Source organism: Ambystoma mexicanum, chromosome 10 (assembly GCF_040938575.1).
Source record: "Ambystoma mexicanum isolate Mex_15411 chromosome 10, UKY_AmexF1_1, whole genome shotgun sequence".
Lineage (NCBI taxonomy): Eukaryota > Metazoa > Chordata > Amphibia > Caudata > Ambystomatidae > Ambystoma > Ambystoma mexicanum.
Window position 1 is genome coordinate 375,639,405 of NC_090932.1, and position 27,707 is coordinate 375,667,111.

Genomic DNA, 27,707 nt, shown 5'->3' on the forward strand with positions numbered 1-27,707 from the left:
AATCTGAGGGACCTAGATGTGCGAGGGATTTTGGGTACACTACACATCCCGTTAAGGATAGTTTAACAAGCCCGCCCATATCGACGTCCTCTTTCGATCCTCGAAAGACAAGATGCAATACTCTGCGATTACCACTAGATGTTCGACTACATGCATAGCATATGATTCTAAGCAGATTCACAAGCATCAGAAATATATATACACAAATGCACACACAGGTAAACATACATCTTTAGAAAGGTAAGTACTATCACAATTAGCAAACACAATGTACAACCAACACAATACTTCTGGTAAGTAAAACACTGCGTAAAAGATTTCTAGAATGGCAGTATGCAATTCAAGAAGTAAAAACTACTTTGTTGTTACTTTTTAGAATGTTATACACAATTCAAAGAGAAGAACCTAACAATTACTATTCAGAATGGCCGTAAGCAATTCAAAGTTGAGTAATAACTTTATTTGGCAAGTGATCCTGTTTTAGGAATAACATGAAGATACAAGACCAACAAAAGCAGGTAAACACTTTTGTAAGGGAGAATTCTCAGAAACCTGCCAATTCCCTTCTACCTTGGAGACCCCCAGCACTTTTGCTGGACTTTAGGGCTACATTTTTACCCTGGAGAGAGAGATCTTTTTCTCACTCTATTGTTCTGTGATTTGAACACTGTTTGTTTTGGTTTTTGGAGTCTAAAACTCCATAGGCATCATCTTTTTACATTGTGACACATAGCACCTTCAGTGCAGTGGCACAGGGAAGTCTTTCAGATTCCCCAAAGGTTTAAATACCTTCTCTTGGACAACCACTGTTTCCAAGAGCAGTGAAGTTAAATTGACTTTACTTACATTTTGAAACTTTCTAGACCAAGCACACACTATCTTACAATAGGGTGGCTGGGGGGGGGGGGGGGGGTTACTTAGTATCCCCTTTGTCTAGTTTCTCATGCAACATGTTTATGTTACCCTTTCTACAATTAATGGCTGGTGGCAGTGGTTTCCATTTTACTACCATTGCATGCTTTTACTGCGGGCTGCGTTCAAAGCTGCAGTAAGGCAGCCATCGGTGCCCACTTTAATGAAATGGTCCCAGTATTCTTTTCTTTCTTGAGATTTACTATGCGCGCCAAACCAGGTTTGGTCCCTTCGTTTTGTCTTTGGCTGGTGAAGCCCGCCTCTGGCTCCAGCGTGTCTGGCAGTGGCAGGAAGTGAGGGAGGTGCCCGAAAACTCCTTGTGCTTAATCCCCTTGGTTACAGGAATGCACCCAAAGGTGATTGGCCAGCTGGCTGTCCTTGGAGGACAGCCACCCTGCTGTGTGGTTGACAGCTAGGCTGCGAACGAATGGGAGAAACCTGCATAAAAGAATAGGTCTATTGCGTGGAAGGCAGAGTCGACCACTGGACGAAGGAATCCAAAGAAGAACTTGGAAAAGACACCTGCTGCAACTCCTGGACCGTTGGTTTGTCCGGTGAAGCCCTGCTGCAGTGCTGAAGCTCCGAATTCGCCTCGACTAGAGAAGCCCTGCAAACGACGACGCCCCACTCTTGGGTTGGTGGGACCAATCGACCCCAATACAAGCTCATCTGGAAACCCTTTCAGAGCCGGCTGTACTTCCATTGCTGCTGCAGGAACATATTGCCATGGAGAGGAACACCAGAATCGAGTGAGTGTCTTTAAGTAAGATCCTATGGACTCCCAGGAAGCAGGACTGACCAAGCCTGAGCCACCTCAACAGAGTGCTGCACCCCAGATGCGAGGAAAGTCCATAGGGGTATCCGAGAACCGCAGTGGTGCTATTTGCAAGAAGCGTGAGGAGCGTGAGGAGCTGAAACCATAAAGTGCCGCTGATCTGAAGTTTGCCAATTGCTGCCTGCCGACCTTCCATTCGTAGTGCAGGAGTCCCCAGGCGTCCTCTCTCTTGTCCCCACGACTAAGGCCCAGGGACAACAGGATATGCCATACTACAACAGGAACAGAAGCCAGCTGAAACCAATTTCATCAGACCTAAGGTACAGAAAACTAAGGGGTACCTACCTTTTGTTGTGTAGCCTTGCTAGCTCTCAGTTGAGACTTGTCTTGGTTGCTTTTGCAGAGTTGCTTGCAGCTTTGCCCCTCACAAGCCTCCCAGCTTGTGGCCCTACAGTGATTCATTCTTTTACAAAGACTTCTAAAACATTGTGCAAGACTTTTTACTTACCTTCAAGAAGTGCTTCAGTTCCCCTAGACTTTGCTCAATTAACACTGGCTGTCCTGGCTCCCTGATAGACTCCAACCTCTGACTTTGTGCTTTAACTATCCCTCAACAAAAGCCATACATTAGAACCTGTATAGCTGGGAAAGGGTTAATTTACTTTGCATTGGGGGGTTCAAAAGTACTTACCTGCTTAAGAATATCAGTTAACATTGTTTTATTTCCTAAAACGTTCCATTTTGACATCAAACTCAGTATTGCTCTAAATGTGCCAGTGATATTAATGTCCACAGTGCCCTAGTTATTTAAGTGACCTCAGGGTGAAGAAGTGTATGTGTGCCATCCGAAATGGTCATCTACTGATTTATTGAAACAGATTTTGTATTTATTTTTTTAAGTATATTTTGTGTTACATAATTGCTCCTTTCTAAAGAAGGCTTATACAAACTGTTAAATAATTGTTTTACGCAAGAAACCTTGAGTGTAAGAGTTTATTTGGATACTTGTCACTGTGAAACTGTGTTACAACCCTAGAGCTCACATTGACCCCTCTTGAGATAAGCCTGGCTGTTCAGTCACGCTACCAACTTGTGTAGGTCATGCTTATACTAAAGGTTGGATTAACTATTGCCAAGAGAACAAGGCTGGTGCAGTCTCCCACAAGGTACTGCATACAATCTTGCCTAACAAGCACTGTGAAGCGACCACTGCTGTCCTGACCCCGTGTTCTGTGTGACAGAGTAACTCCGAAAAGGACGAATCATTCTCTTTGACTGGTGGGAACAAACAGCCCCAAGACAAAATTTGTTTTGAGCCATCTCCTGAGGTCCTGTGAGTTACCACAGCTGCGGAACCCCAATACCAGGAAACCGGCTGCCCATTTCGAGTGCATCCTAGTGGAAAGGCTGAATCAGTACAAGTCTTTGCTGAGCCCTCAATGACACTCCAGAGAGCCTATCCAACTCGTCCAGACCCCCTCATTAGAGTGCCAGACTACAGGAACCAAAAAAGATTGACCGGGCAAATCGTGTCCTTTGTTGGTGCTGCAGAAAAGGCACCAAAACTGCAAGTGACCAAAGAAGTTGATGAAAGCTGTGCCAGATGCCCTTCCTCGAGACTGCTGCTGAGATATCTCATCCATTGTCCTGCCTTTTGTCATCAGAGCAAGGAATCCGGTGGTCAGGTCCAGAACTGCAACATCGTAGAGCATCCACCACAAGCGTTTTCTTCAAATATAAAGGTACTGTGAGGAAAAGGGTATTGTTTACCTTATTCCAGAAAGTCATTCCAGAGCGTTGGAGTGCACGTAGAGGTGTTCATAGCAACCTCCGCTTACCTCTGAATCAAGCTGCCGTTTGTGTCTCTTCAGCGAATCACTTAACAGGGTCTCTCACATTGGTTAAGTCTTATTGTATCTTTTCTACAGACTAGAAAGTATCCACAAGAACTTTTGACTTCAAGACTTTAAGCCTCTCCGAACTGCCATTTACCTAGGGTTGCATTTTAGACTTTAAAATACTTGCTGTGCAGGGAAACCTCCTCAAGAACCTGAAGCTCCGCTAAGGTAACACTAAACAACTGTTTTCCTTCCCAAAAATCACTATCTTATATGTGTATGCTGACTAAATACAAGTACTGTATTACTTGGTGTGTGTTCCTGTCAAACTCCTATAACAATTGTGATCGTTCAGCAACTGCCAGATAAGAAGTGGCCTTTTGAAAGATTGTTAAGTATACCTATGTGTGTTGATTTATTGTGCTAATTATTCAACAGTGACTCTTGTGTAAATATAAATCTATATCTTAATATACATTTATGTGCATTTCTTTGATGTGCATTACTAACTAGGTTTGGTGTATTTACCTACAGTTCACATCTTCCTCTTAAAATGAGCCCGACTTCTCAGCCACTCTACCAAGGTCTCCGAGTAGTACAGACTGATACTAAGAGTTGGGGGGGGGAGGGGAAATCGACAAACCACTCGGATAGCAGTCGAAAGTCTTACCTCCAAGTGGGACTTTAGGAAAACTCCCCTAACAATGTTCTAGGGGGGCGTGGCTAGATGGCTACGTGAGGGGTTGCACTTCTCGGGAGCTCCCGTTGATCCAGCACTGATCCTAACAATATTGGGAGAAAGCGGGCGATAAAGCAGACTGGCAGCATGCCCTGTGATGCAAGAAGTTTCAGGGAATATGCTGACCGCAGTGCAACGCTGATCTGTGGAGAATAAGGGGAGCTGCAGCCGTGACGATAAAGCCGGGCACCCGAAACGTGAGGATGGCCAAGATGGCGCACTGCCAACAAAGGGTCATAAACTGACCACCATATCACGGCAGCGGACGGCGGTGGATGGTGCTGTGGAAGGGTCCGCGACGGCTTCGCGGTCTGTGCGGGGCCCTGCAGTGCATGTCCTGTGCTGGGATTCGCTGAAAGTGGCCGGTCGGGACAAGCGAGGATCGCCAGCGTCAGCAGAGGCGGCGGGTGGCCACGGCCTGCACCAACAACAGGACGTAGCGGGAGGTGGAGGCGAGTAGCCTTGAGCTGCATTGCCGCCGCCACACAGTGCCAGGAGGCGGATCGCTCCGCACTCGCCTGGAGGCGCCGGAGCTCCGGCTGAGTTGGTGCTGGGTGTGCCACAGGAGGGGCGGAGGACGGGCCCCGGCCAGTGCCCGGCACGCTAGGACCTGACGGAGGGTTAACGGGGCTGGCGCTTGGCAGTGCGGCGAGAGCCAGGCACTCCGTGAAACAGCGGCTGGCACCAGCCCGCCGAACGCATACACCAGCCCACACGGGTTGTGAGCCTGGAGGACCGGGCACTTCTGGAGGTGCCAGCCCCTGGGAAGCCAGATCCAGGCGAAGAAATCCCCCGGTGGGGGTCTCGAGGGGCCGCATTGGCCTGGAGCGCACCGGTGGAGCCTCCCTAGATGTGGAGGAGACGCACAACATGGGTTGAGAGGGGCTGAGGAAGCCCTGGAAAGTGCTGCCGAACGCGGCTCCCCTGCACGGCGCTTTGGGCATTGTGAGAGTGCGAGGACTGTAGGGGATACAAGGTAGCATAATGAACGTTCTAAGCGCATTGAAACACTGTAGCCCAGGAGCCATGCACACAGGCTCAACAGAATAAGCTGCCTTGACAAAAACAGCTCTGGGAGCCCCCACCATTGAGGAGCAGGGCAAAACAGAGCTAGTGTCAGCATTGGGCGGGTCAGTAGCGCCGGGGACACGTCTGTGGGCCTGAAGGCGGTGGAGCCCGGAGTGGAAAGGAGTGGACACTGAGGTAGCGCCCGAGTACTGGGGGGTCAGCGGAGTAACACCAAGCGGACGCAAATACGTGGGAGGACACAGCCCATCCTTAGTACGCAACGGATAGCTGGGGAGTATCCCTAACACGATCAGATCTGCCCCCCTCGAACATTGTGGCACCAACGGCATCCTATTACAGGCTGCAGGGGAAAGACGGAGAAGGAGGCTCACCCCAGAGCACTTGATGGGCCCCAGAAAAAGTATAAAGGCAGCCTCTTTAGCCGAGGAGCCAGAGGAAAGCACTTAAGGCGAGTCTGTGGACCGGGTGGCCTCAGGGCCAACAGAGCACCGGAGTGGCAGAGCGCGGGGTCAGTGAGTGCACCTGACCACCAGCTACTGAAGGAAATGCGGCAGAGGCCAGTGGAGCGACACTGCGTGAGCGCAGGCACGTGGCAGGACACAGCCCATTCCCAGACACAGCTGAAGCGGCCCCCAAACGCTAAGAGTGGCCCTGCGCCACGTTGGCTTTCGCGGGTAGGGTGGCACGGCTGGCCCACGCCCGGACGGCACAGCATAATGTCTAATAAAATTGTCAGAGCCAGGAACAGCCAGCCCACGCTGGATGCCTACGCCAAGACACCTCCGGGAGCAGAAGGGGGCAAGAGCAAAGACAACGCTACCACGGCGGCGGCGGAGACACCAGGCACGATCCAGGAGGAGCTGGCGGAGATTGCGGACCTGAAAGTTGCCTGGGAGACCAAACTGGTCCTGGCAATGAATGAACCAAAAGTGGGACTGGACCTTAAGATCGGAGCGGTCCAGGAAGAAGTTAATTTGCTGATACAGGACGGGAGGACGCTCGCAGAGCGCACTGGAAACTTGGAAAAGGAGATGGCCCCAAACACGGCGGCGCCCACGGATCGGAACTCCATGCCCTTGTGCAGCGTGTGGGCAACCTGGAGAACAGGGCTGAGGAGGCAGAAGGGCGCGCCAGACGCAATAACATTCGTATTGTTGGATTGCCAGAAGGAATGGAAGGGCCTAACCCAACAGAGGGTGTGGAATCCATGCTTCTGCAGGAAATAACTGGCGGAGCACTGACCCAAGGCTTTGCAGTTGAAAGGGCGCACAGGGCCTTGGCAAGCAGACCGCCCCCGGGAGACCCCCCGCGGCCGCTGATTGCAAAGATTCTAAACTACCGGGATCGGGAGAAGATACTTGAATTCTTCCGGAAGGGAGGAACGATCGAAAGGGGGCCGGCGAAAATCACAGCGTACCCAGACTACACTTTGCACGTACAACGCAGCAGGATGAACTTCGGGGCGGTGAAAAGGAGGTTGAGAGATGCTGGCCACAGATATATGTTGCTTTATCCGGCCAAACTGAAAGTGTTCTACAAGAACAAAACCCTGTTTTTCAAGATGCCGGAGGATGCAATGGAATGGCTGGATATGCAGGGCCGCCCCCAAGAACCGGGTATCCAGACAGGAACCGCAGAAGATAAGTAGCACGCAGCTGGGTCATCTCTGGTGACATAGCACCTGACACTGGGACTTGAATATAGTATTAACTAAAGCCTGTGGGGAATGTGTTGCAGAAAATACATGCTTGCAAGATCCGCTAGAAGCTATAATCCTAATCAGATGAGTGGGAGATCCTGGGAGACAACCCTTGAACCCCATAGCATTACGCTTAGTTAGGTCACTGTTAGTCTGGTGACATCCCGCGGGGTCCTAGTCCTCGCATCACGAGACAGGACCAGACGCGGGTGGGCCTGAGATCCAGGGATGGAGCTGGGCATTTGTTGGGGCTGGGTAGGGAGGGTGGAGGAGGAGGAGGGTTGTGTGCAGTGGGGTGGAGCTGGGGAAAGGAGGTGGGGGGAAGTTGTTGAGGTTGGGAGGGATAAGATTCGGAAAACGGGCCATCGAGGAAGACATCAGAGAGGGAGGGGAGGGGGAGAACATCAAGACAATGGCATTGGGTAATCTCAGAGTCGTGACCTGGAATGTGCGGGGCCTCAACAGTTATCTAAAAAGTAATAAAGTGATGATGTACCTACAGAGGATGCAAATTGACATAGCTCTGCTACAGGAGACCCACCTCACCAAGGAGAAGTTGGAGGTGGTCAGGAGAAAATGGAAGGGTAACGTCATAGGAGCCACATACTCGGCATATGCAAGAGGGGCGATTACATGGGTGGCACTGCAAGTGCCGTTTCATCTGCTTAGATCAACGACAGACCCAGAAGTTAGAATGGCGGCAGTGGTGGGACTCCTGGAGAACAGAGAAGTGACCATTATAAATGAGTACGTCCCTAACCATGATACAGCGGCATATTTTAGGTCCCTATATAGTAAACTTAGCCCCCTGTTGGGTGGCGCAATAGTGTGGGGAGGGGACTTCAATTGCACCCTGAACCCTGGGATAGATAGGTCAGATAAGTCAGAAAAGCCGGCGCCGGCAGCTAAAGCACTGAGGACACTGTTGACAGACCTCAGTCTAGAGGATGTATGGAGACGGCTGCACCCAATGGACAGGCAATACTCGCATTACGCAGTGCCACATGACCTGCATACGAGGTTGGATTATGTGTTTGCTGCCGCCGAGGTAGTTGGAGAAATGGTGGGCGCGGAATATAAAGCTATGGTACTTTCCGACCACTCGCCTCTGGTCGTAGAGGGGCGACATCAACCCCCCCAGAGCGCGAATCCCCATGTGGAGGCTTAGGGCTGAGGATGCGGGATTTCGAGAGGATTTGAGGGAGGCCATCGAGGAATATTTTGATATCAATACGGGCAGTGTACGATCCATGGGAACAGTATGGGAGGCATTTAAGGTGGTGGTGCGAGGGGTAGCTATATCAAAATCCAAAGGGCTCCAAGGGGGTATTGAACGGGAACTGCATGAAACAGAAAGAGAGCTAGAGGGCCTTATACAGAGTGGCGGGACCTCCCGAGAGGACAGTGCTAAGATAACAGACTTACAGAAGACTTGTAGTGAACTCTGGGACAGATTATGCAAGCTAAATTATAAGAAATACACGGAGAGGCAACATGCGGGGGGGGGGGGGGGGTAGGGGACAAGCCGGGCAGACTATTGGCCCGGTTATACAAAAATGAGACCCCACGCCCGGTGATCATAGAGGTCAGGGACACGGAGGGTCAAATCTGTAATACCCAGGAGGGAGTAAACGAGGAGTTCAAGTATTATAAATGATTATATGAGGACGCAGGAGAAGATATGGGTCAAGAGATACGGGAAACAGAGGATATAGGGCTGCCCACCTTGGATGACTTAGAACGTGCAGATCTGGAGGTCCCATCACCTCGGACGAACTGGAGGCAGTGATACAACACCTGCCCACATGTAAAGAGCCCAGGTCGGATGGGTTACCCAGTGAGTTTTATAAAACATAAGCAGGAGCTACTCCAGCCACTGCTGGCCATGCTCAATGAAGCCTATGAGCAGGGGGAACTGCTGGAGTCCCTCCGTGAGGCAGTGAACGTCCCGCTCCTGAAACCAGGCAAACCGAACGTGGAGTGTGGGTCTTATAGGCCCTTGTCTATGCTTAATCAGGACAGTAAAATACTCACAGCAGTGCTGGACAAAAGACTCAAGAGAGTAATAGGCAAGTTGATACAGCCGGACCAAACAGGCTATGTCCCCGGTAGAAATATCACAGACAACCATAGGAGGCTGCATCATATCAATGATCAAGTCGAGAAAGACCCGGGCGAGTTGGCTATCGTGTCGTTGGACGCGGTTAAAGCCTTTGATTCAGTGAGGAGGCCATGGATGATGGCGACCCTGAAAGGATACGGGATGGGACCAGGATACATTAGATGGGTTCAGATGTTATATAGCTCCCCGATTGCGAGGGTCAAAACAGGAACTATAATTTTGGATAAATGGCAACTCAGTAGGGGGAACAGACAGGGATGCCCCTGGTCACCCAGGTTATACATTCTGGCATTAGAGCCCTTGGCAATTTGCCTGAGGCAACAATACAGGGAGGTGGGGATTCGTACTACAGGAGGCACACACCTGATATCACTGTATGCAGATGACATGCTCCTCTACTTGCGCTTCCCAGAGGAGAATCTGCAATATGTGCTGGAGGTGATGGATCGCTATGCCACCCTCTCGGGCATATCGGTGAACCCCGGAAAGTCTAGTGTGTTCCCCTTGGTAAGGTATAGGGGTATCCCACTGGAAAGGCTGCCCATCCTGCAGATACCCTGGCAGACCGAGACATTCAGATATCTGGGTGTAAATATTTACCATAGGATAGAGAGAGAGCATAAACACAATACGGAGAAAGCAATTGAAGGAATTAAAAATAGCATGGTGTTCTGGTCTAGATTACCCCTTGCTTTGATGGGAAGAGCAGCGCTGCTCAAAATGGTGGTTTTGCCCAGACTCTTGCATTTTTTTGTGAATGTCCCGTACTTGATCCTCAGACGCTTTTTTGTGAGACTTCATGGCCCGTGCAGGGGCTTCCTATGGCACAACTCCAGGAATAGGGTGGCCTTGTGGAAACTACAGAACACATGTGATAAGGGGGGCATAAACCTGCCGAATTTTGAATTGTTTTACTTGGCAGGACAGCTGTTGTATGTGGCTAGGTGGTTGCCTACAGAGGACTCTGCAGAGGCTAGGCTTCTGCGGGGTGAGTCAGCTCCATGCTTCCTGAGAAAGAGAGTGTGGCTGCATAAAACTAAAATGGTGACGATGGAGAGATTACTGGTGCTGGGTTGGGAAGTCTGGCGCAGAGCATGGAGAACTGTGGACGACCTAGACCGGCTCTCTCAGCAGGTCCCACTGGTGGCGCTATGTGGGGAAGACTCCCAACTGTTCAGGGGGTCCGCAGATACTGGGAATCGGTGGGTCTAGCCGCTCTCGGGAGATATATGGCAAGAAGGGGAGGCATTGGAATTCCAAGGGCTGCAGGGGGAGACAGGGGTGCATGGGGGCCAATATATTACTTATACCAGGCTCATGAAACGGGTGAGGGAGAGGTGGTCTGAGATTGTACTAGCGGAAGAACCCTGATGCCACCCTGGAAATGAAGTATGAGGTCTCAGAGGGTGGGCACGAAATATCTCGGATTTATGAGCTCCTGAGTGCGAAGGCAGGCAAAGAGCTGCCCCAACTGAGGCTTGACTGGCAGGAGGAGGTGGGAGAACCCATGAGAGAGGGACAGTGGGATAGATCCCAAAAGGTACCACAAGAAGGTGTCCCGGAACGCGAGACCCCAGCAGATCCAGCTGTATGTCACCCACAGAGCTTATGTGACCCCCGGAAGAATAGCCAGGTTTGGTGGCTCTGCAATACAGAAATGCCCCAGGTGTGGAGAGGAGGAGGCAGGGCTGTTGCACATGTTCTGGGCTTGCCCAGAGGTGCAGAGATTCTGGGAAGAAATAAAGACGAGTTCTGAGCATGCATGTTTGGGAGTTTTCCCAAGCCACCTAATTTAAATACATATAAAACATATCAGCAAGATGAAGGACCTGGCCTATATCTTGGCCAAGGGCAGAATTGCAATGTGTTGGAAAGCGGCCCATAGGCCTAGAGTGGAGATGTGGTGGGCAGACCTCTTGAAATGGGCAGAAGCAGAAACTGTGTTATGGTATGAGGCAGTCACTAGGGGGAAAGGGGGAGGAAGTGGGCCCCTTGATAGCCTGGAGGCAACTGGTGACCTCAATGGCAAACCCCCCCACCAGGTCAATCACGAAACGGAAGACTCGGACGAGTCGACAAGCATTGAGATACCCGAAAATGCTCATGTAGATGGCACGGATAAGACGGCTCGAGTTTGTGGGGACGGAGGATAACACTGAATAAAGTGATGCCTTGATATTGATTATGTATGTCCTAAATGGTTGTAATGTTTGGTGGGTTTGTTTAAAATAATAAAAATTGTTTAAAAATAAATAAACAATGTTCTACAGATGATCCATGAGCACAGTGTCAAATTCATTGCAAACATGTAATGATTCATAAACAAGACACAAGGGGGTTCTCACAACAGAAAATAAATTTCCTGGATCAAGAAAGACTGGGTCGATATTTAAATGTCTTCAACTGTCAGAGAATAAGCAATGCATATTATGCTCTTTATTAACACATCTGCAATATCTTTAGAGCTACACAATCTCAAGATCAAAGTGAGCATGGGGACAGATATACAGCATGTCCAAATCCAGCCGTGTGCAGTCAAAGGCTGGAATATTGTCTGAATTTTAAAAATGCTACCCATGAAATACAGATAATAGAACATTTATGGAGAGAGTTTTTCTTAAGTCCAAATAAGAGCTTAGTAAAACCATTCAACTGAGGCAGTACAAGACTCCGCTCTTAACATGAGGCTGTACCACCTGAGTATATGGTAGCGTAGACCGAGCAGCCAGGCTTACCTTAATAGGGAGAGAGGGCTGTAGGAAAGTACATAGAAACCGTAGTACACCAAGGATTCAATAGAAACACTGACAACCACAAGTATTATAAAAAAATAAAGATTTATTTTAAATACAAAAAGGCCACGCTAAGTCTTGGGTACGTACTGGTCATAGTCAAAAACATATCAAAACACACCACTATGCTTGCAGGTACATAGACCAAAGCATATAACCTTATTTGGAACACCTACTAGTAGTTCTAGAGAAGTGAAAACCAATAGTTACTTTTAGATTACTTACAGTATATACAAGGGTAGTAGAACCCATCAGTTGTACTGCGACGGTCAGCAACAAATCACATAGTAAGCCAACTGGACAGTATACTTTTGAGAATAGTGAAACGCTTGATCCAGGAACAGCATAAACCTATAACTCTGATTTAGGATAACAGTTATTCTAGGGGAGTTGGACCATGTGTTGTAATATTCAATTACACTTCTATCCGCTCAGTGGAACACAGTCTAATTTCAGTAAGAACTGTTTACACTAGTTGAGGACTGCATCATGCATACCAAAGTCAGCTATACCTAAAGAACACTTTTCAAGAGCACACAGCTATTTTAGGCAGATAACACGCATATACTTTTAAAGGAGCCATCAGCAATTTAAGGATCAGTATAACCTAAGGCAGACTTATTATGGACAAGCTAGTCAGGGGAAGCAAGACCCAATTGGGGACCCTCATACAAATATATACTTCATAGAATAGTACAGTGGAACCAACAGTATTAATATTGGGAAGAGAGGGGACCAATTCCCAGGTGAGTAAATTAACCTACTATCTACTTTCTTTTAGAATGGCGAGACAGTTTCTAAGGGAAGTATGACTGAGTACACTTATTCAGAATGGCACACAGCTATTCTACGTAGATAAAACTTATATGTACTTTTCAGAATGGCATAACATATCTAAGGTAAGTAATGACTTGACATACTTTTACAAGTGGCAGAACACTTTCATGGTAAGAATGTGTAACTGTTCACTCTCAGAGTTACAGGTACCAACTAACTTTTTACATATGTAAACGTGAACTTTTCAACACTTGTTTTACTTTTCAAGGCAGACCCCTTAAAGTATCCAGCCCTTCACAATTCTAGTTCAGGAGTTCTCTCAGAGGCAGAAGAGGGTCTCTAGTGGTCTAGGAGACAGCTGTTGCCAGGGTGAGATAGGGCTCAGTTGCAGGCAAAGTCAGAGTTCCTGAGGAAGACTGTTCAAAGTTAGTTGAGGGTGCAGGGACTTCAGAGAAGACACCGTAGGAGGATTCCAGCAGGTGCATGGGTGCCCTGGACAACAGGACTCCCAATCACAGGAAACACCCCCAAAGCTAAACAGGAATCACAAGAGACTTAAGGTAAGTAATACCCAAGCCAACACACTACCTCAGCACAGAAGAAGTTTGCAGCAGGAGGACTTCAGGCTCTGCAGCCAAAAACCCAGGCGCTGAATTCCTTATTATGAAGACAGGACCCTGGATGGGCTTTTCCAGCAAGGATCGACGCAGAAGGCTCCAGTCAAGAGTTTCTTTGCGGCTGGATATGGTTCTGTGGTTTTGGCGCCCTTTCCAGGAACCACAAGAAGATTGAATATTGCTGGTTGGATTCTTGTTGTTTGCAAGATCCAGCACCTTGGAGAATGCCCACAAAGTTTCAGCAAGATTTGGAGGACTGTGCACCGCACAATGGCACAAGGTCCCAAGGTATTAGGTTATTGCAACCCGCAAGGTCACAGCAAGACATAGGATGGCCCGAAATGCAGGTCTTGAGTCTAGTGGGTGACACCAGGATATGGGTCATCATTTTCGGAGTCCCCAGGTCTATTGGAATGAAGGGTAACAACAGGCACTAGTTACACAGCAGGCTCTCGGGTCGCTGCAAATCGTCTCAGCTGTTTTCTTCATCATCCTCTTCGATATTGGGACAGCCAGCCTCTCAATTTGAAGTGGATTCTCACAGTCAGGCCGGAAAGGGCTGTAGAGTTGTGGACTCCTCCCTTGCCTCCTGCCTTCACAGACACTCTGGAGCCTGGGAGGGGAGCCCACAGAACTCCCACCGAAGATAAAATTGACAAAAAGGAATGTCCCACCCTGGAGGTCAGGGTAAGGAGCAAGAAAGGACAAGGAACACAAAAATGGCAAAAATAAAAGACCTGGGCCAGTTTGGTTAAATAAGCATCCATGGGTGTCTTTAGCAGGGCTGTGAAAACAGCCAGAGGAAACAGCCAGAGGTTAAGGTGTGCCAAATTAGTAAAAAGGTTCACTGCCACCAGCCATTAAAGGTAATTTTGTCCTTGTAACATAAACGTTACATTTAGAATAAGAATAGGGATCCATTGTATCTCCACGGAACTATACATAGGGGGGGTGAGGGGGTAAAGGTCTAACCTAATAAAATGTAAAAGGGACCCAAAGATCCTTTTTACCCCTGGGAAATGTAGTTCTCACAGGGTTAGCCAGAGAAAGTTAAAAGGTAAGCCCCTAGGGCAACCCAGCAACAATAGGCAATATGTGCCAAAAAATGTCAAAAGAGCAGGACAATGAAAAGGCTCTAGGGAGAGTGTTAACAAGAGTAAAAGACAGAGTGGAAAAAGGTTCCCACTCACTGAGGAAAAGGGAAAAACAATCTACCACTAAAGCAAAAATGTCTGGGGTTGACAGAGGTCAGGAAGATGTATAAATAATATGAACATCTTACCTAACAATATATAATTTAGATATTGAACAGAAGCACAAGCAAAGTTGACTCATTAAATGAATCTCCAGCTATGTTGGTAATACTATGCAAATCTCTCATTCTAGCATAGCCTGGAAACCACTGCTGAATAAGTGTAAAAGTGCTGAGTAAGTTCTTACCGCTCCTTGTTTTAACCGCTCCAGCAGTTCCTTTTCAATTGCGTTGTCCACTTGAGCTGCAACCAATGCCTTTTCCTGAAAGGAAGGCATAAACCATATTATACAAATCCAAGTAAAACTCCCCTACAACAGGCTCTTCGACTTTAAGGAATGTACTTAATTGAAAAGCCAACCAAATGGATCTCTGTGATGTTACTGAAGTTATTTTTACCGAATCAACTTTTACCGAAAATAAAACATTGACTTTGTTTTTTAATTTAAGGGGTATGAGGGGAGGGTTCCCCCACCGAAACCCCCCGGTTTCCCTACATTTCTAACCCCACCCCATGCCCCCCCCACTCCTTTTAACCCCACCCCATTTTTCTGTATTTTTCCAGTAAAAGTTAACTCTGCAATTTATTTATTTTTCGGTAAAATCACTGGATACCAACCAATTTCAATCTTCAGATACTTGGGAGTTCAAAGTTCAAGAATAGCTCAACTTCTTTACAATTCAAATTCATTCACAAATATTTGAAAATATTTGCAGATGTTAATTTGTCTCAGTCTGGGGATTTATGGGCTGCAACACTTCGCAAATGCTTTAAGAAGTACAGAAGAAAAGAAATTGGTTCACAAATAAATGATATTCAAAGGGCTACTCAAGGACAATCTGGAAATTAATAACAGGCATGTGACTGTACATTTAGGCATAGTGTGGATAGGTGCACAGGATAGCTGTTCTACCACATTAATATGCAAATTAGGTACCACACTGTTTTACCACAATGTCCTTGAATGTATACTTGGTAAGGTTATCCAACAAAACTGCCCATTATTTACGATAGTGTGTTCGATTTAAAACATGAAGCAAAAGAGGGATTCCATAGTGCAGTTTTGATTTCTTTACAGAATTTCTAGCCTACAGATTCTGGCACACCCAAATGAAATAGCCGGAGAAACAATTAAGAGGATTTGGATATGAAAAATGTAATGACCTCTCTTCTCTTCTCTCTTCTCTCCACCTTTCGGCTTAAAGGAACCAGTTTTCTCCTAGAAAGGAAAACGCACACATTAATCAACCCTGCGTCACAGACGTGGACGTACATTCAACATCTTTGGCACCACCTCAAGACCAAAGTCCCCACTGAAGTGTCAAGGCATGAAACAGCACTACATTCTGGTTATTAATTTAAAACAAGTTTGCAAACCCTCCCCTGGCTCTTAGGAAGCAAAGAAAGCTGCAGCATTTAATTGAAAAAGACTCCTTTCACGAAGGTTAAGAAAGGGAAGTTAATGCAACGCGTTATAACCTCGTCTCGTATGGCACAACGTTTGCCATTTGGATGGCCACTTAGCACTGTGTCCTGTAAAAAAAGAGCGAAGGGGGTAAGTCGAGCTACGGGAAGAGGCAAGATGGAAAGCCTGATGTGTTGATACATGTTACGGGGTTTTACAAAAGTACTGTCTGCAACAGTATTTAGGAAAGCCTACCCTGGGTAAAAAAGGTTTACACTACTTAGGCTTGGCCTGAACCACACAAAGGTTTGGTAGAATGGCGAGCAGCCAGACTTAGTCCAAGGAAGGAGGAGGGCTGTAGTGAGGTACAAAGAACTCTGAGCATACACATTGTTCAAGAAAACACTGATACACTCAGAAGTATATTTAAATAAAAATATTTGTTTAACATAAGGCATAATGTTGTAACTTTCAAATAAGTGCTATAGTGATAGGCAAGATTGTATGCAGGACCCGTAGGGTGCACTACAACAACCTCAGCCTCCTGGCAGTAGTAACCCAACCTTTGGTATAAGTCTGTACTACACAGGTTGGTAGTGTGGATGAGTAGCCAGGCTTATCTCAAGAGGGGTCAATGTGAGTTACAGAGGTTCACAGTGACAGGTATCCAAGCAAACACTTACATAGAGTTTCTTGATAAAACAATTGTTAATTTATTTACCAGTCAGTGAATATAAGACTTATTCAAGGGGAGCACTGCAAAACACCACACAAATAGACTGCAAAAGTATAAACCCTTAATTTCACAATCAGTAAATACCCATTTGAGATGGAATACAGCAGAGACCTACACCCACAGGTGACTTCAACTGCTAGGATGCTGTTGACATTAATGTATTACTGTTGGCATTCAGATTTAGTTAAGAGCAAGCAACAAGGAAAAGATTATTAGAGCAAACAAGTTACCACAAATCTTTCTTAAGCTGGCAAAAACGTTCAGATCCCCCAATAAGAGTAATTCAGTTAAAACAGGCAAAGTCAAAGTCAATAGGCAAGAGGCTACATAGCCTGAAGCACTTCTTTGAAGGCAAGTAGAAAAGTATTTGCACAATGTTTCAGAAGTCTTTGAAGAAAAAGATTAATCAACATAGGGCCAAAAGCAGTTTAAACTTGTGAGTAGTAGAAGATGAAAGCAACTCTACAGCAAGAATTAAGTACTCTTAGACTTTGTACAGTACCTTTAAAATGAAGAAAAGATGCAGCAGATGACTCCTTTGCAGCTCTGCAGATCTCACTGTTCCTGGGCCTCAGTCGTGGGGACAAGAGGGAGGCTGTCTGGGGACTCCTGCAATGCACTGGGACAGTCAAAACCTGCAACCGGCAAACTTCCCTTTCAGTAGTTGTTCAGTGTTTCAGATCCTTGCGTCTACCGCAAATAGCAACACATGGTTCCTGGCTGTCGAGATGTACTTTTCTTGCTTCTGGGGTCCCGCACTCTGTTGAGGGGGCTCGGTCAGTCCGGCTTCCTGGGAGTCCGGAGCATCTTCCTGGAGCTCTTGGCTAAATTAAAAGCAATGCACACAAACTGGTGTTCCTCTCCCTGGCTCTATGGTTTCCAGCAGCATTCAACCAGCTCCGAGATGGATATCCAGGTGGCTTACTTTGGAGTCGATTGGTCCGACCAACTCAGGGGAGAAGTCGCCCTTGCAGAGGCTTCAGTCGATGTGAACTTGGCGTTTCGGCACTGTAGCAGGGCTTCACCGGGCAAACCAACAGTCCAGGAGTTGCAGCAGGTGTCCTCTTCAGGTTCTTCTTCGGTTCCTTTGTCCAGTGGTCGACTGCCTTCCAATCCAAAAGACTCGCCTTTTATAGAGTTCTCTTCCTTTCATTCCAGCCTAGCTGTCACTCACCCAGCAGGGTGCTGGACAGTCAGCCAGCCAATCATCACAGAGTGCATTTGGGTCTCCTAGGAGACTAAGCACAGGGAGTTTCGCGCACCTCCGTCACTTCCTGCCTACCCGAAACACCCTGGAGCCAGAGGCGAGCTTCACTCGTGAATCCCGCCAGAGGCAAGACGAACAAAGGAACCAAACCTGGTTTGGCGCGCAGAGTAAATCTCAAGAAGGACCTTTCCACAAAGAAATGGTGAAAAAAGAAGAAGACCAGGGCCATTTTGACAAACATGGCACCCTTGGGTGCTTTACTGCAGCTGCGAACGCAGCCCGCAGTAAATGCACACCACAGTAGTAAAACGAAACCATTGCCACCAGCCTTCAGTGAGGAAAGGGTAACATAAAATTGTTGCATGGGAAGTTAGACAAAAAAGGGAATACTAGGCAACCCCTCCAGTACCCCATTGTAAGATAGTGTGTGCCTGGTCTAGAAAGTTACAAACTTAAGTAAAGTCAACTTCACTTTACTGCTCTGGGAAACAGTAGTTTATCCCAGAGAATGTATTTAAACCTTGGGGGAATCTAAGAGACTTCCCTGTGTCACTGCACTAAAGGTGCTGTGTGCCACAATGTAAAAGATGATGCCTATGGAGTTTATCAGACTCCACAACCAAAAGAAACAGAGTACAAAAATAACATTAAAATACATGAGAGAGTGAGAAAAAGGCGGTCGGCCCCTCCTCCTCTCTCCATCCTTCCCTCCCTCCCTCCCCCTCCCCAGGTTAAACAAAATCAAGTCCTCAAAATCCAGCAAAGTTGCTGGGGGTCTCCAAGGTAGAGGGAATTGGCACATTTCTGAGAATTCCCCCTAACACACAGTAACACAATAGAAGAACGCTTGCAATATTCTTTGGATATTTGGAAAATAACAGCAAATAAAAGGGAAGCCCACTGGGCTCCCAGCCACACTGCACAGAGGGTACTGTGTGTAGCAAAAGTCAAGACAGATGCCATAAAACTTGGAGGAAAGTATTCCCCCAAGAAAGTGTTACAAAAAGAAATACAAAAGTATCCCAAAAATAGAGTAAAAGAATGAGAGTGTGGAAAAAGATTCCTACTCAGACGAACAGTCCAAAAATCCATAAGTCCAGCAAAAAGTGCTGGGGCCACATATGTGGAGAAGGGCGCCATGGGTTTATAACGAAAAATAAATATCGAAATGAAAATACAACGAAAATCTAATAACGAAATGCATAAGGTCCAATGTAAAGTGTCCTTCTACCGAAAAGGAAACGACAGATGTACAGAACAAAACTGTAGTGTTATCAGGCAAGTACCGAAGAAACAGCCAAAACGAATAATACTTTAGAAAGGATAGCCTAACGGCCTAAGACACATATTCAAAACAAATAATCCAACATTATGGAGTTTTCTGAAGCATTTGAAGAAAGAACAACCATTCCAAGAAATGCAAATAGCACAGTCAATTGCAAGAGAAAAAACAGGAGTACAGAGGAAAAAAATATGGCGATGCGCAGACACTTTTAAAAGAATGTATTCAGAATTTCAGCAAAATAGATGAAATGGCATATTTACAAAGCATGGCATTTAATATGACACTAAATAAAGAAAAAAAGACTCACCAAGGAGGTGTCCAGAGAGCAGATATATTATCCAAGTGCCATTGAAAAGCAAATCCAATTAAATCCAAGGGAGAATCCGGAAACCCAGAAACCCCCCAAAGATCCACATCAAGGAATCACGACATGAAGAAAACAATTAAAAATGTGTAAATTAATCCAAGAACAGCGAAGAAATCCATTTGAAAAAAAACATCCAGTGAGCCAGAAGCGATTGCAGGAAACCCAAAATGAGTCTCAATCAAAATCCAGGGACCCAAATGTGAAGAAATCCCACAAAATGAAGAAAAACCACGAAAAATAAAAAAACTCAAATGAAAAGGGGAACTCCAGAGAAAGCTGTCCGATCGCGTAGAAAGTTAAAGCAAAAAATGGCATCAGTGTGTCTCCAGTCAAAATACATTGGAAAAAGCCAAAGAAAGATTGACACCTACTGGCGAAAAATAATATCGCAGTTGACAAAAATGTATATATAGGAGTAATAGTTTTAAATGTTATTAAAAGATAAAATACAATTCAATAATTCGTTAGGTTATTCAATGAAAGTTTTTTCGTTATAATTCACCAAAAATGTTTTAGTTATTTTGTCTCTCGTTATTATCATTGTATACCGTGGAAAAGATGCTGCATAAAAATGAAAATCTACCCTAACATGCACATAAGTAAATGTTAGGTTTCACAAGTCAAGGAAGACGAGAGGTTTCCTTGAAGGGTTACCCCAAGAACTAATGTCGTAAGTCAGTATTAGAGTACAATGGGTGGGCCACCCCAATGTGATTATGGTGACCTGGAGGGGGTGAAGGACGCAGGCTATCTACAGTCGCCAGGATCACAGGATTCAACAAGCAGACTCTAGGTAAGTTTTATCAGGAGCAGGACAGTACCTGTAAGTGAAGCAGCAGTGGCTGCAGGATGGTTCCAGTGGGGAGGTGACAGCAGGCCCAGTCACAGGTTTCCCGGTCTTGGCGACAGGAGGGACTTTGGTGGATTTGGCGACAGCTCTCGTGCTGACGGATGCCCAGCAAAAGATCTTCACGGTTCTGTCTTTTTGGTACCCTTTTCAGGCTTGGGTGAAGGACAGTTTCCGCAGGTTTAGACTTCTTTTTTTTCGGTCTTCGTCTCTGGTGAGGTGACTCGTGGGAGCTGGCTCGAGTTACTACAGGCTTGGGAGGATGCCCACAAAGTTCCAAGCGAAACTGTGCTTCAGGCAACGATGCATGATGCAGCACAAGTCCCTGGGTAAAGGTGAATTGTAGGCCGGGAAGGTTGCAGCTCTTTCAGGGCTGGCGCAGAATGTAGCTCGTCTTGGGACTGGTTAGGGCCACCAGTCCAAGGGAGAAAGTGATCTTGTTCGGATCTTCCCTGTCGCTTAGAAGTTGTAGTTGGGACAGCGCCGTTTACTCAGCAGGCTCAGGCAGTTGCTGGTGGCTCCTTTATTTGTTGTTGTTCCTCATCTTCTGGTCCAGTGGTCGACTGAGTTTCAGCTCCAGGACCTCGGAATGTATCCAAGAACACCGGCTGTGTCCACCAATTATTACCCATGCAAACGTGGGAGGTGGTCGTCTAATGGGGACAGCCGGCCTCAAAGTCTGAACTGGTTTCAGTCGGGCACATTGCAGGACAAAGGACCATAGTGTTTTGGTCACCGCCCCCACTTCCTGCCCACCAAGTCACTGAAGAGACCCATTGCAGCCCTTCCTTGGAAAGCCCAGCTAAGACAAAGGGACCACCGAATCCTCCCCCATCGAGAAAGGTAGAAGACGGCATCAGAAAGGACAAGTCATCTTTTTCACGGCTTCAAAAAAAAAAAAAAAAAAAGTACAAGCAACATTTTGGGTAAATTGTGTCCCTTATGTCCCCTAGCACAGCTGGGAATGCAGTCAGTGACAAAAGGACACAAAAAGTTGTGCTAAAAGGTACACTGCCACCAGCCTCAACACAAGCAAAAAACTGATAAATCTCCCCAACGATCCCCTTTCTCACTATTCCTGCAACATTTCTGTTACAGTGATAATCTAACTATTATGGCTAGTGGCAGTGGACATACTTTACTTACGTTTGTGTTAATTTTACTTGCAGGCTGTCAAATCAGTCACGGTAATGCACAGAAGGGTCACCATTCTGCATGGTGGCTTCTTTCTTATTTCGCCATTTCTAGTGTGCTTGTCCTTTCTTGGTCCTTCTTCTGCCGTTGTGGGTGGGGGTGGTCCCGGTTGTTCTTTTGTCTTTGGCAGGAACCCTTTGTGTAGCCCGCTGAGGCTCCAGCCGGTCTGTGACGGCAGGAAGGAGTCACAAACTTCACTCACCTTGGTCTTTTGGTGTGCCTGAGAGAAACTACCTCCCACTGGGGGGATGGCTGTCCCGATTGGACAGTCACCAGCCCCTTACTGTTAACTGCAGAGAGAGTTTGCAGAAGTTATGTGTGGGTTTCTGTATATGTAGCTTTGATCTTGGAGTTGGAAGACAAGTCGACCACTGGAACACAAGATCTGATGAAGAAGAGAAGACTGCTGTAGCTCTTTCCAGCAACCGGAGATGCCTGCTGTGCACCCGCTGCCTGTGCTGACCCCTTCTGCTGGCTGGGACTCACAGATTATGCCAGAGCAATGCTGGGGGTCTATGGACTTGGACGGCCCAACACCCTCCCCAGAACAAACGGAGGACTCGGTCAACGGCAAGTACAAACTGCAGTTCATTGCAAATAAAACCAACAGGGATCAGTAGAAGAACCCAGGAAGATTCAGGCCCAACTGGAGGGTCCATGGCGCGCAGGGCCTTTTTCCATCACTATGGCATCATCACTCGGACCCTTCCCATAAAAACCTATCGTCATGAGGGATTGGCTTCTGAGAGTCTCTACTACCTATACTAGTCTACTGGTCCTCTCATGTCAGGTTTCTGGCCTGTCCCATCCCCAAGAAACTATCTATTGCATTGTTGCAGAGTAGTGGACTTACCATTGGTTCTTAACCCTTGCCATCCAACCCTGGGATTCTAGACTGCGATTGGCTAGAGCAGATACCCCCTGGCCTGGGACTCGAGTTCTCAGCTTGCTGTGTACCTCTTCAAGGTGATGTGAACGATTATGTGTCTGTATTATTACTTGTGTACACCGCCTTTGCCTATGAGAATTTTCTCCTTAGGTTGCAACACTTGTTGCAGGGTGCATCTGATTTGCTGGGATCGGCTCCTCTTTCTCACCGTGGATGACTGTTCATTGTCTCGTCTGGCTGCATCACGTGTTTAGAGACCAAGAATTTGAGCTCTGCGGCTCATAATGAGGATTTACTCTATTTATCTGCAGCTGGTCCCTATGTCGTCTGGGGATTAGAATGTGTCTTCATATCTCTGAACTTGGCTGTGGGCCTGTCTCATGCTCTCTGTGTTGCCTGAATCAGCTCAGCCCATCACTGGTTCAGTGGCTTGAGGCCTGCTGTAATTTTCCTAAACCTTAAAATGCGGTTTCTACATTGTCCATGTCGGTGTCCAAATTGCATTGTGTTATATTTAGACTGCATTGATAGGCATCTCTCCCACTACACTGGTCTCTCAAATCTAGAAGGGTTTCTGTCTCCAAACTGCATTGTATGATATTTTGATTGCATCGATAGGCCTCTATCCCACTAAACAGGTCTCTCAAATCCACTTACCAACCCACTCTAAAGTGAGACAGAACCCACCAGTGAATAACTGTGGAGTGACACTCAGATTAGGGGCTCACGCCCCATAAAACGCAAGTCCTAGCTGCGCCCCTCCGACATAGCTAGCTCACAGCAGTGAATTGCGCCCAGGGAAACAGACATAAAGAGAGCCACTGATAACACCCAACTATATAACCCTCAACCACTTCCCATTCCCCTACCAAGACAGCGACTGAACGAGCAGGCAACATCAACCGGAAATACCACCTACAGACAGAGCCCAAAATCGGTAGCTGACAGCCCTCCACACCCAGTACTACAGCACAAGACAACCAGACCAAAGCAGAACCAACTGAACATCAGCAAATAAACAAAGACTAAACAACTCTTAATCTCAAAATGCTGCGCAAACGACCCATCCAGAGGGAAAGAAAAAGAGAAGAACAAACACTACGGAACAGCAACAAAAGCACCACAACCACAGAACACACCCACACAGACCGGAACAAAAATCGAACCAACACTGAGAGAAGAGAAAAATCCCTCTACTTAACTCCATACCTCGCTGACAACTGGTCACCAGAGCAAACTAACCCAACGCTAGAAGCAGCATCATCAAACAACCTAACAAAAGCATGCAGAAGAAGAATGAACACCACCAGAAACAACAAACAAACAACTGATGCGATAAGACCTTACATCACCAAAGCAAGAAGAAATTTCAATCGAAACCAAAACTCCTGGAAGACGAACCCGATGAAACCAGAAACCCAAGACAAAACCTAGAAGAACTTTTCGAAGACGCCGACACCCTGAAACCTACACCTCAACAAGATCAGAAGACAACCCTAACAAGAAAAGCCAAACCGAACTACACCTCCAAACTCCACTGCAACCTAATAAACGCAAGATCCATGTCAAAACACTCTAAAGAGATCTTCGACCTACTCGGCAACAAGGGCATTGACATCCTATTCATCACAGAAACATGGCTAGACGACAACTACAAAATCACACTCCAAAAGCTGCCTTCCAACCAACTTCAAATGCCTTCAATTAAACCGGAAAAACAAAAAAGGAGGAGGCATCACAATAACATTCAAAGAACACCTGGAAATAAAAACAGACCAACCACTCAACATCCTCAATTGCAAAACCATGGTTATACACCTAACAGCGAGCCCAAAAATCAACATCACATTCATCTTGGTATACAGACCACCGACATAAGATGCAGCCTTCGTCAACAATTTCATAGAAGCCATCACCAACATAGCCATCAACCACGAACACCTAATCATCCTGGGGGATTTCAACATCTGGTTCGAAGACAGTCACACCAACTCCCAAAACTTACCGATTGAACAACTCACTACGATGAAGCTACAACTAGTAAAAGGGGCAGGACACACCCTTTCTCCAAGGAAAAACTCACCACGGCACCGCCGATACAAATACTGTTGAGCGACCATCTCATCATCCCATTCGTGATCACTATGCCTTCTCAAGACTGCATCCAACCCCCTAAACTCACAACCATTACAAAAAAACTGGAAAGAAGTCAAAGAAAGCAACCGATTCGAACAACTGGAGTTAACCAAACCCTCAACTACAGAACTAGAGCTAGCTGACCTAGACGGGAAAGCAGAGCTATTACACAAATGGATTGTAGATACAATTGACAAGATTGCCCACAGGAAAACCATTCACCCCATCAAAAGAAAAAGAGCAATGGCAAAATGGTTCACCCCACTATTAAGCACCATGAAAAAGGAAAACAAAAAGATGGAACTGGAATGGGACGACAAAAAAACTAACGCAGACTCAAACACAACATCAGCCCTTATCCTGCTCGACCTCTCTGCAGCCTTCGACACAGTTAGCCATGACACCCTAACCAAAAGATTAGAAGACATAGGCATAACAGACACAGCACTACGCTGGACTAAATCATTCCTAGCAGACAGAACAGAAACGGTATGGATTAAACCCTTCAAATACACCCCACGAGTTAAAGACTATAGAGTGCCACAAGGATGCTCACTATCATCACTGTACTTCAACCTCTACCAGATCAGAATCTTCCAAAACATTACATGCTACAACTACGCAGGTGATACTCAAATCATCTACAAAATCAGACACCCAAGCCGATCATTCAACCCTAATCAACTGTCTAAAAGAAGTCTTCAACTGGATGAATGCTAACAACCTGAAAATCAACCCAGGAAAAACAAATCATGATCATATCCAAAGACCAAGAGAACGAAACCACCATCCCGCGGCCAACGGAAATTGGAACTGCACCATCACCATCTAAGGTAGTGAAAAATCTGGGAGTCCTGATGGACAACACCCTAACCTTAGAACCATAAATAAATGCAACAGTCAAGAAATGTTTCTTCCTCCTCAACATGGCAAAAAGAATCCTACTTTTCCTCTCCTTCACGCACAAAACACTCACTATCGTCACCCTCATCATGTCAAGAATCGACTATACAAACAGCCTCTACCACGGAATACCAGAATACCTCCTGAAGAAACTACAACGGATCCAAAATACAGCAGCCAGACTACTCCTCAAACTATCCAGAAGACACCACATCACTCCTGCCCTAAAAACACTACACTGGCTCCCAGTAAAACATTGCATCACCTTCAAAACAATGTGCATAACGCACAGGGCAATCTGTGGACAAGGAGCAGAATTCCTACAAAAGAAAATAACTATCTACAAGCCAACAAGACTCTGGTCAAGCAACGAAATCCGCCTGGAACTAAAACAATACCTTAAGAAAAAACTTAGAGGCACCTCCTACCACTTAGCCGCAAAAACCTGGAACAACATCCCAAAAGAAATAAGAAACCCCAAAGATCACCTAAAATTCAGAAAATTACTAAAAACCTGGCTCTTCAAACACCACAGACTCAAACTGAAAACTGAAAACAGAAAGAAAAGAATGACTAAACCAGAAAGGACACTGACAAGCTCCCAAAACGACTGAGGAGCACCAATGGCACCTGGACGGGTGACGCTGGGTAGAGTGGAACACAGGCGACACCCATGGAGAAGGACTCAACAACCCCAGCCAATCCCATCTAACATCTTCACTCGCCCCTTAGTTACTACCAGATACCACACTGTTGTGGAATTGTGGGAATATTGCTAATCACTACACTGAGTTGCGGACACTGGCAGGTGCACTAGCCATATAAATGGGAAAAGAGGACAGGTGGGTTTGTGAGGGAGGATGGAATGGGAGCGAGATGTGAAAGGGACCTTGAATGCTGGACGGGCCCAGATCAGGACAGAGGCGTAGGGGGCCCCCCGCACTCCATCTGAAGAGATTACGCAAGCCCAACATGTCAACTCAGGATAGAGATGCGAACTAACCAATTCCACTAACAATTTCCCCCTTTGCTTACACCTCTCAAACTCCAAACCAAACAACCACAAACCTACAGCACAACAAACCACACAAACTTCACTACACTGCAACAACAAAACAAAAACACACAGACTCGCACAACAGTACACAACGACTATCGGCCGCAAACACCCCAGACCCAGCCAACGGACCCATCGGGTTGAGGCCGCCAACAGCACATCACTGCTCTCTTGCACTTTTCAAGCTTCCTCCCACTAACTCACCCCCCCCTTCCTCTTTCAGAGCCGCCAGAGCGCCAGGGGACCACTCCGGTGGGGATAGTGCACGGTACAAATGTCCTTTAACATGTTGCGCTACGTTCCCAATGGGTTAGCTATACGTGGTTCGATCAGGTTCCATATACTCCTGTAAGTACACACGACTATTGGCCTTAAGTGTCAGCAAGCTTGCTCAGGATCTCTTGTGCCTTGTGGTTCTGCGTTACTGCATGTGGCTAATGCCAAAATAATAAAAGCAATGACAGTATGCATATGTATCTGTCCTTTAGGGTGGCCAGTCATAATTTCGAAAACAAAATGTCGACAGACAAAAATGTCGACAAAAAAATGTCGGAAAAAAAAATGTCGACTTTCGTTTTTTTTAATTATATATTTATTTTAGGGGTTCGGGAGTTAAAAAAAAAGGGAACAATTAAAAAAAAATTTAAAAAGGGGGGTTGGGGGGGAACCCCCCATTTAAAAAAAACAAATGCATTGAAAAAAAAAGTGGACATTTTTTTCTTCGACATTTTTGTTGTCGAAATTATCACTATAAACCGTCCTTTAGCTGTAGAACTGAATTCTCAAGTTCTTCATGTATTTGAGTGTGTGTTGTGTGGTGCAGTACAGACTGTGAATGTGCTTCATGTCCAACCCTGCTATGCTGTGGTGTCACTAATGACGTCAGTATCATGGCTTCTTGGTGCCCAGTCAACGCTGTCCATATTGACTTCCCGGTCCACAGTCACAGGTTCTTCTCCCACACATTGAAAGATTTACATTGGATTCGGCCTGTATGGCAGGCTGAGAGGATACCTTTCAGTGTATTTGTCAATCATTGGTGCACTTGGGATCTGTCCAAAATAAGATGGGTGCAAGTGTTTCTCGCCATTCGTCTCATCATGAACTTCGGAGGGCGGAGGGGTGGTC

At 46.5% G+C, this 27,707-nt stretch overlaps 1 protein-coding gene across 1 annotated transcript in view; it reads right to left on the minus strand.

Moving 5' to 3' along the window:
- The window catches only part of MAK16 (MAK16 homolog), a 133,933-nt gene that overhangs the window by 60,402 nt on the left and 45,824 nt on the right, over positions 1–27,707 (minus strand). The window contains exons 6-7 of the mRNA XM_069617965.1: positions 15,718–15,772; positions 14,741–14,815 (exon numbers count right to left, since the gene is read on the minus strand). Coding sequence (XP_069474066.1) covers positions 14,741–14,815; positions 15,718–15,772 — 130 coding nt within the window. The remainder of the gene's footprint in view (positions 1–14,740; positions 14,816–15,717; positions 15,773–27,707) is intronic.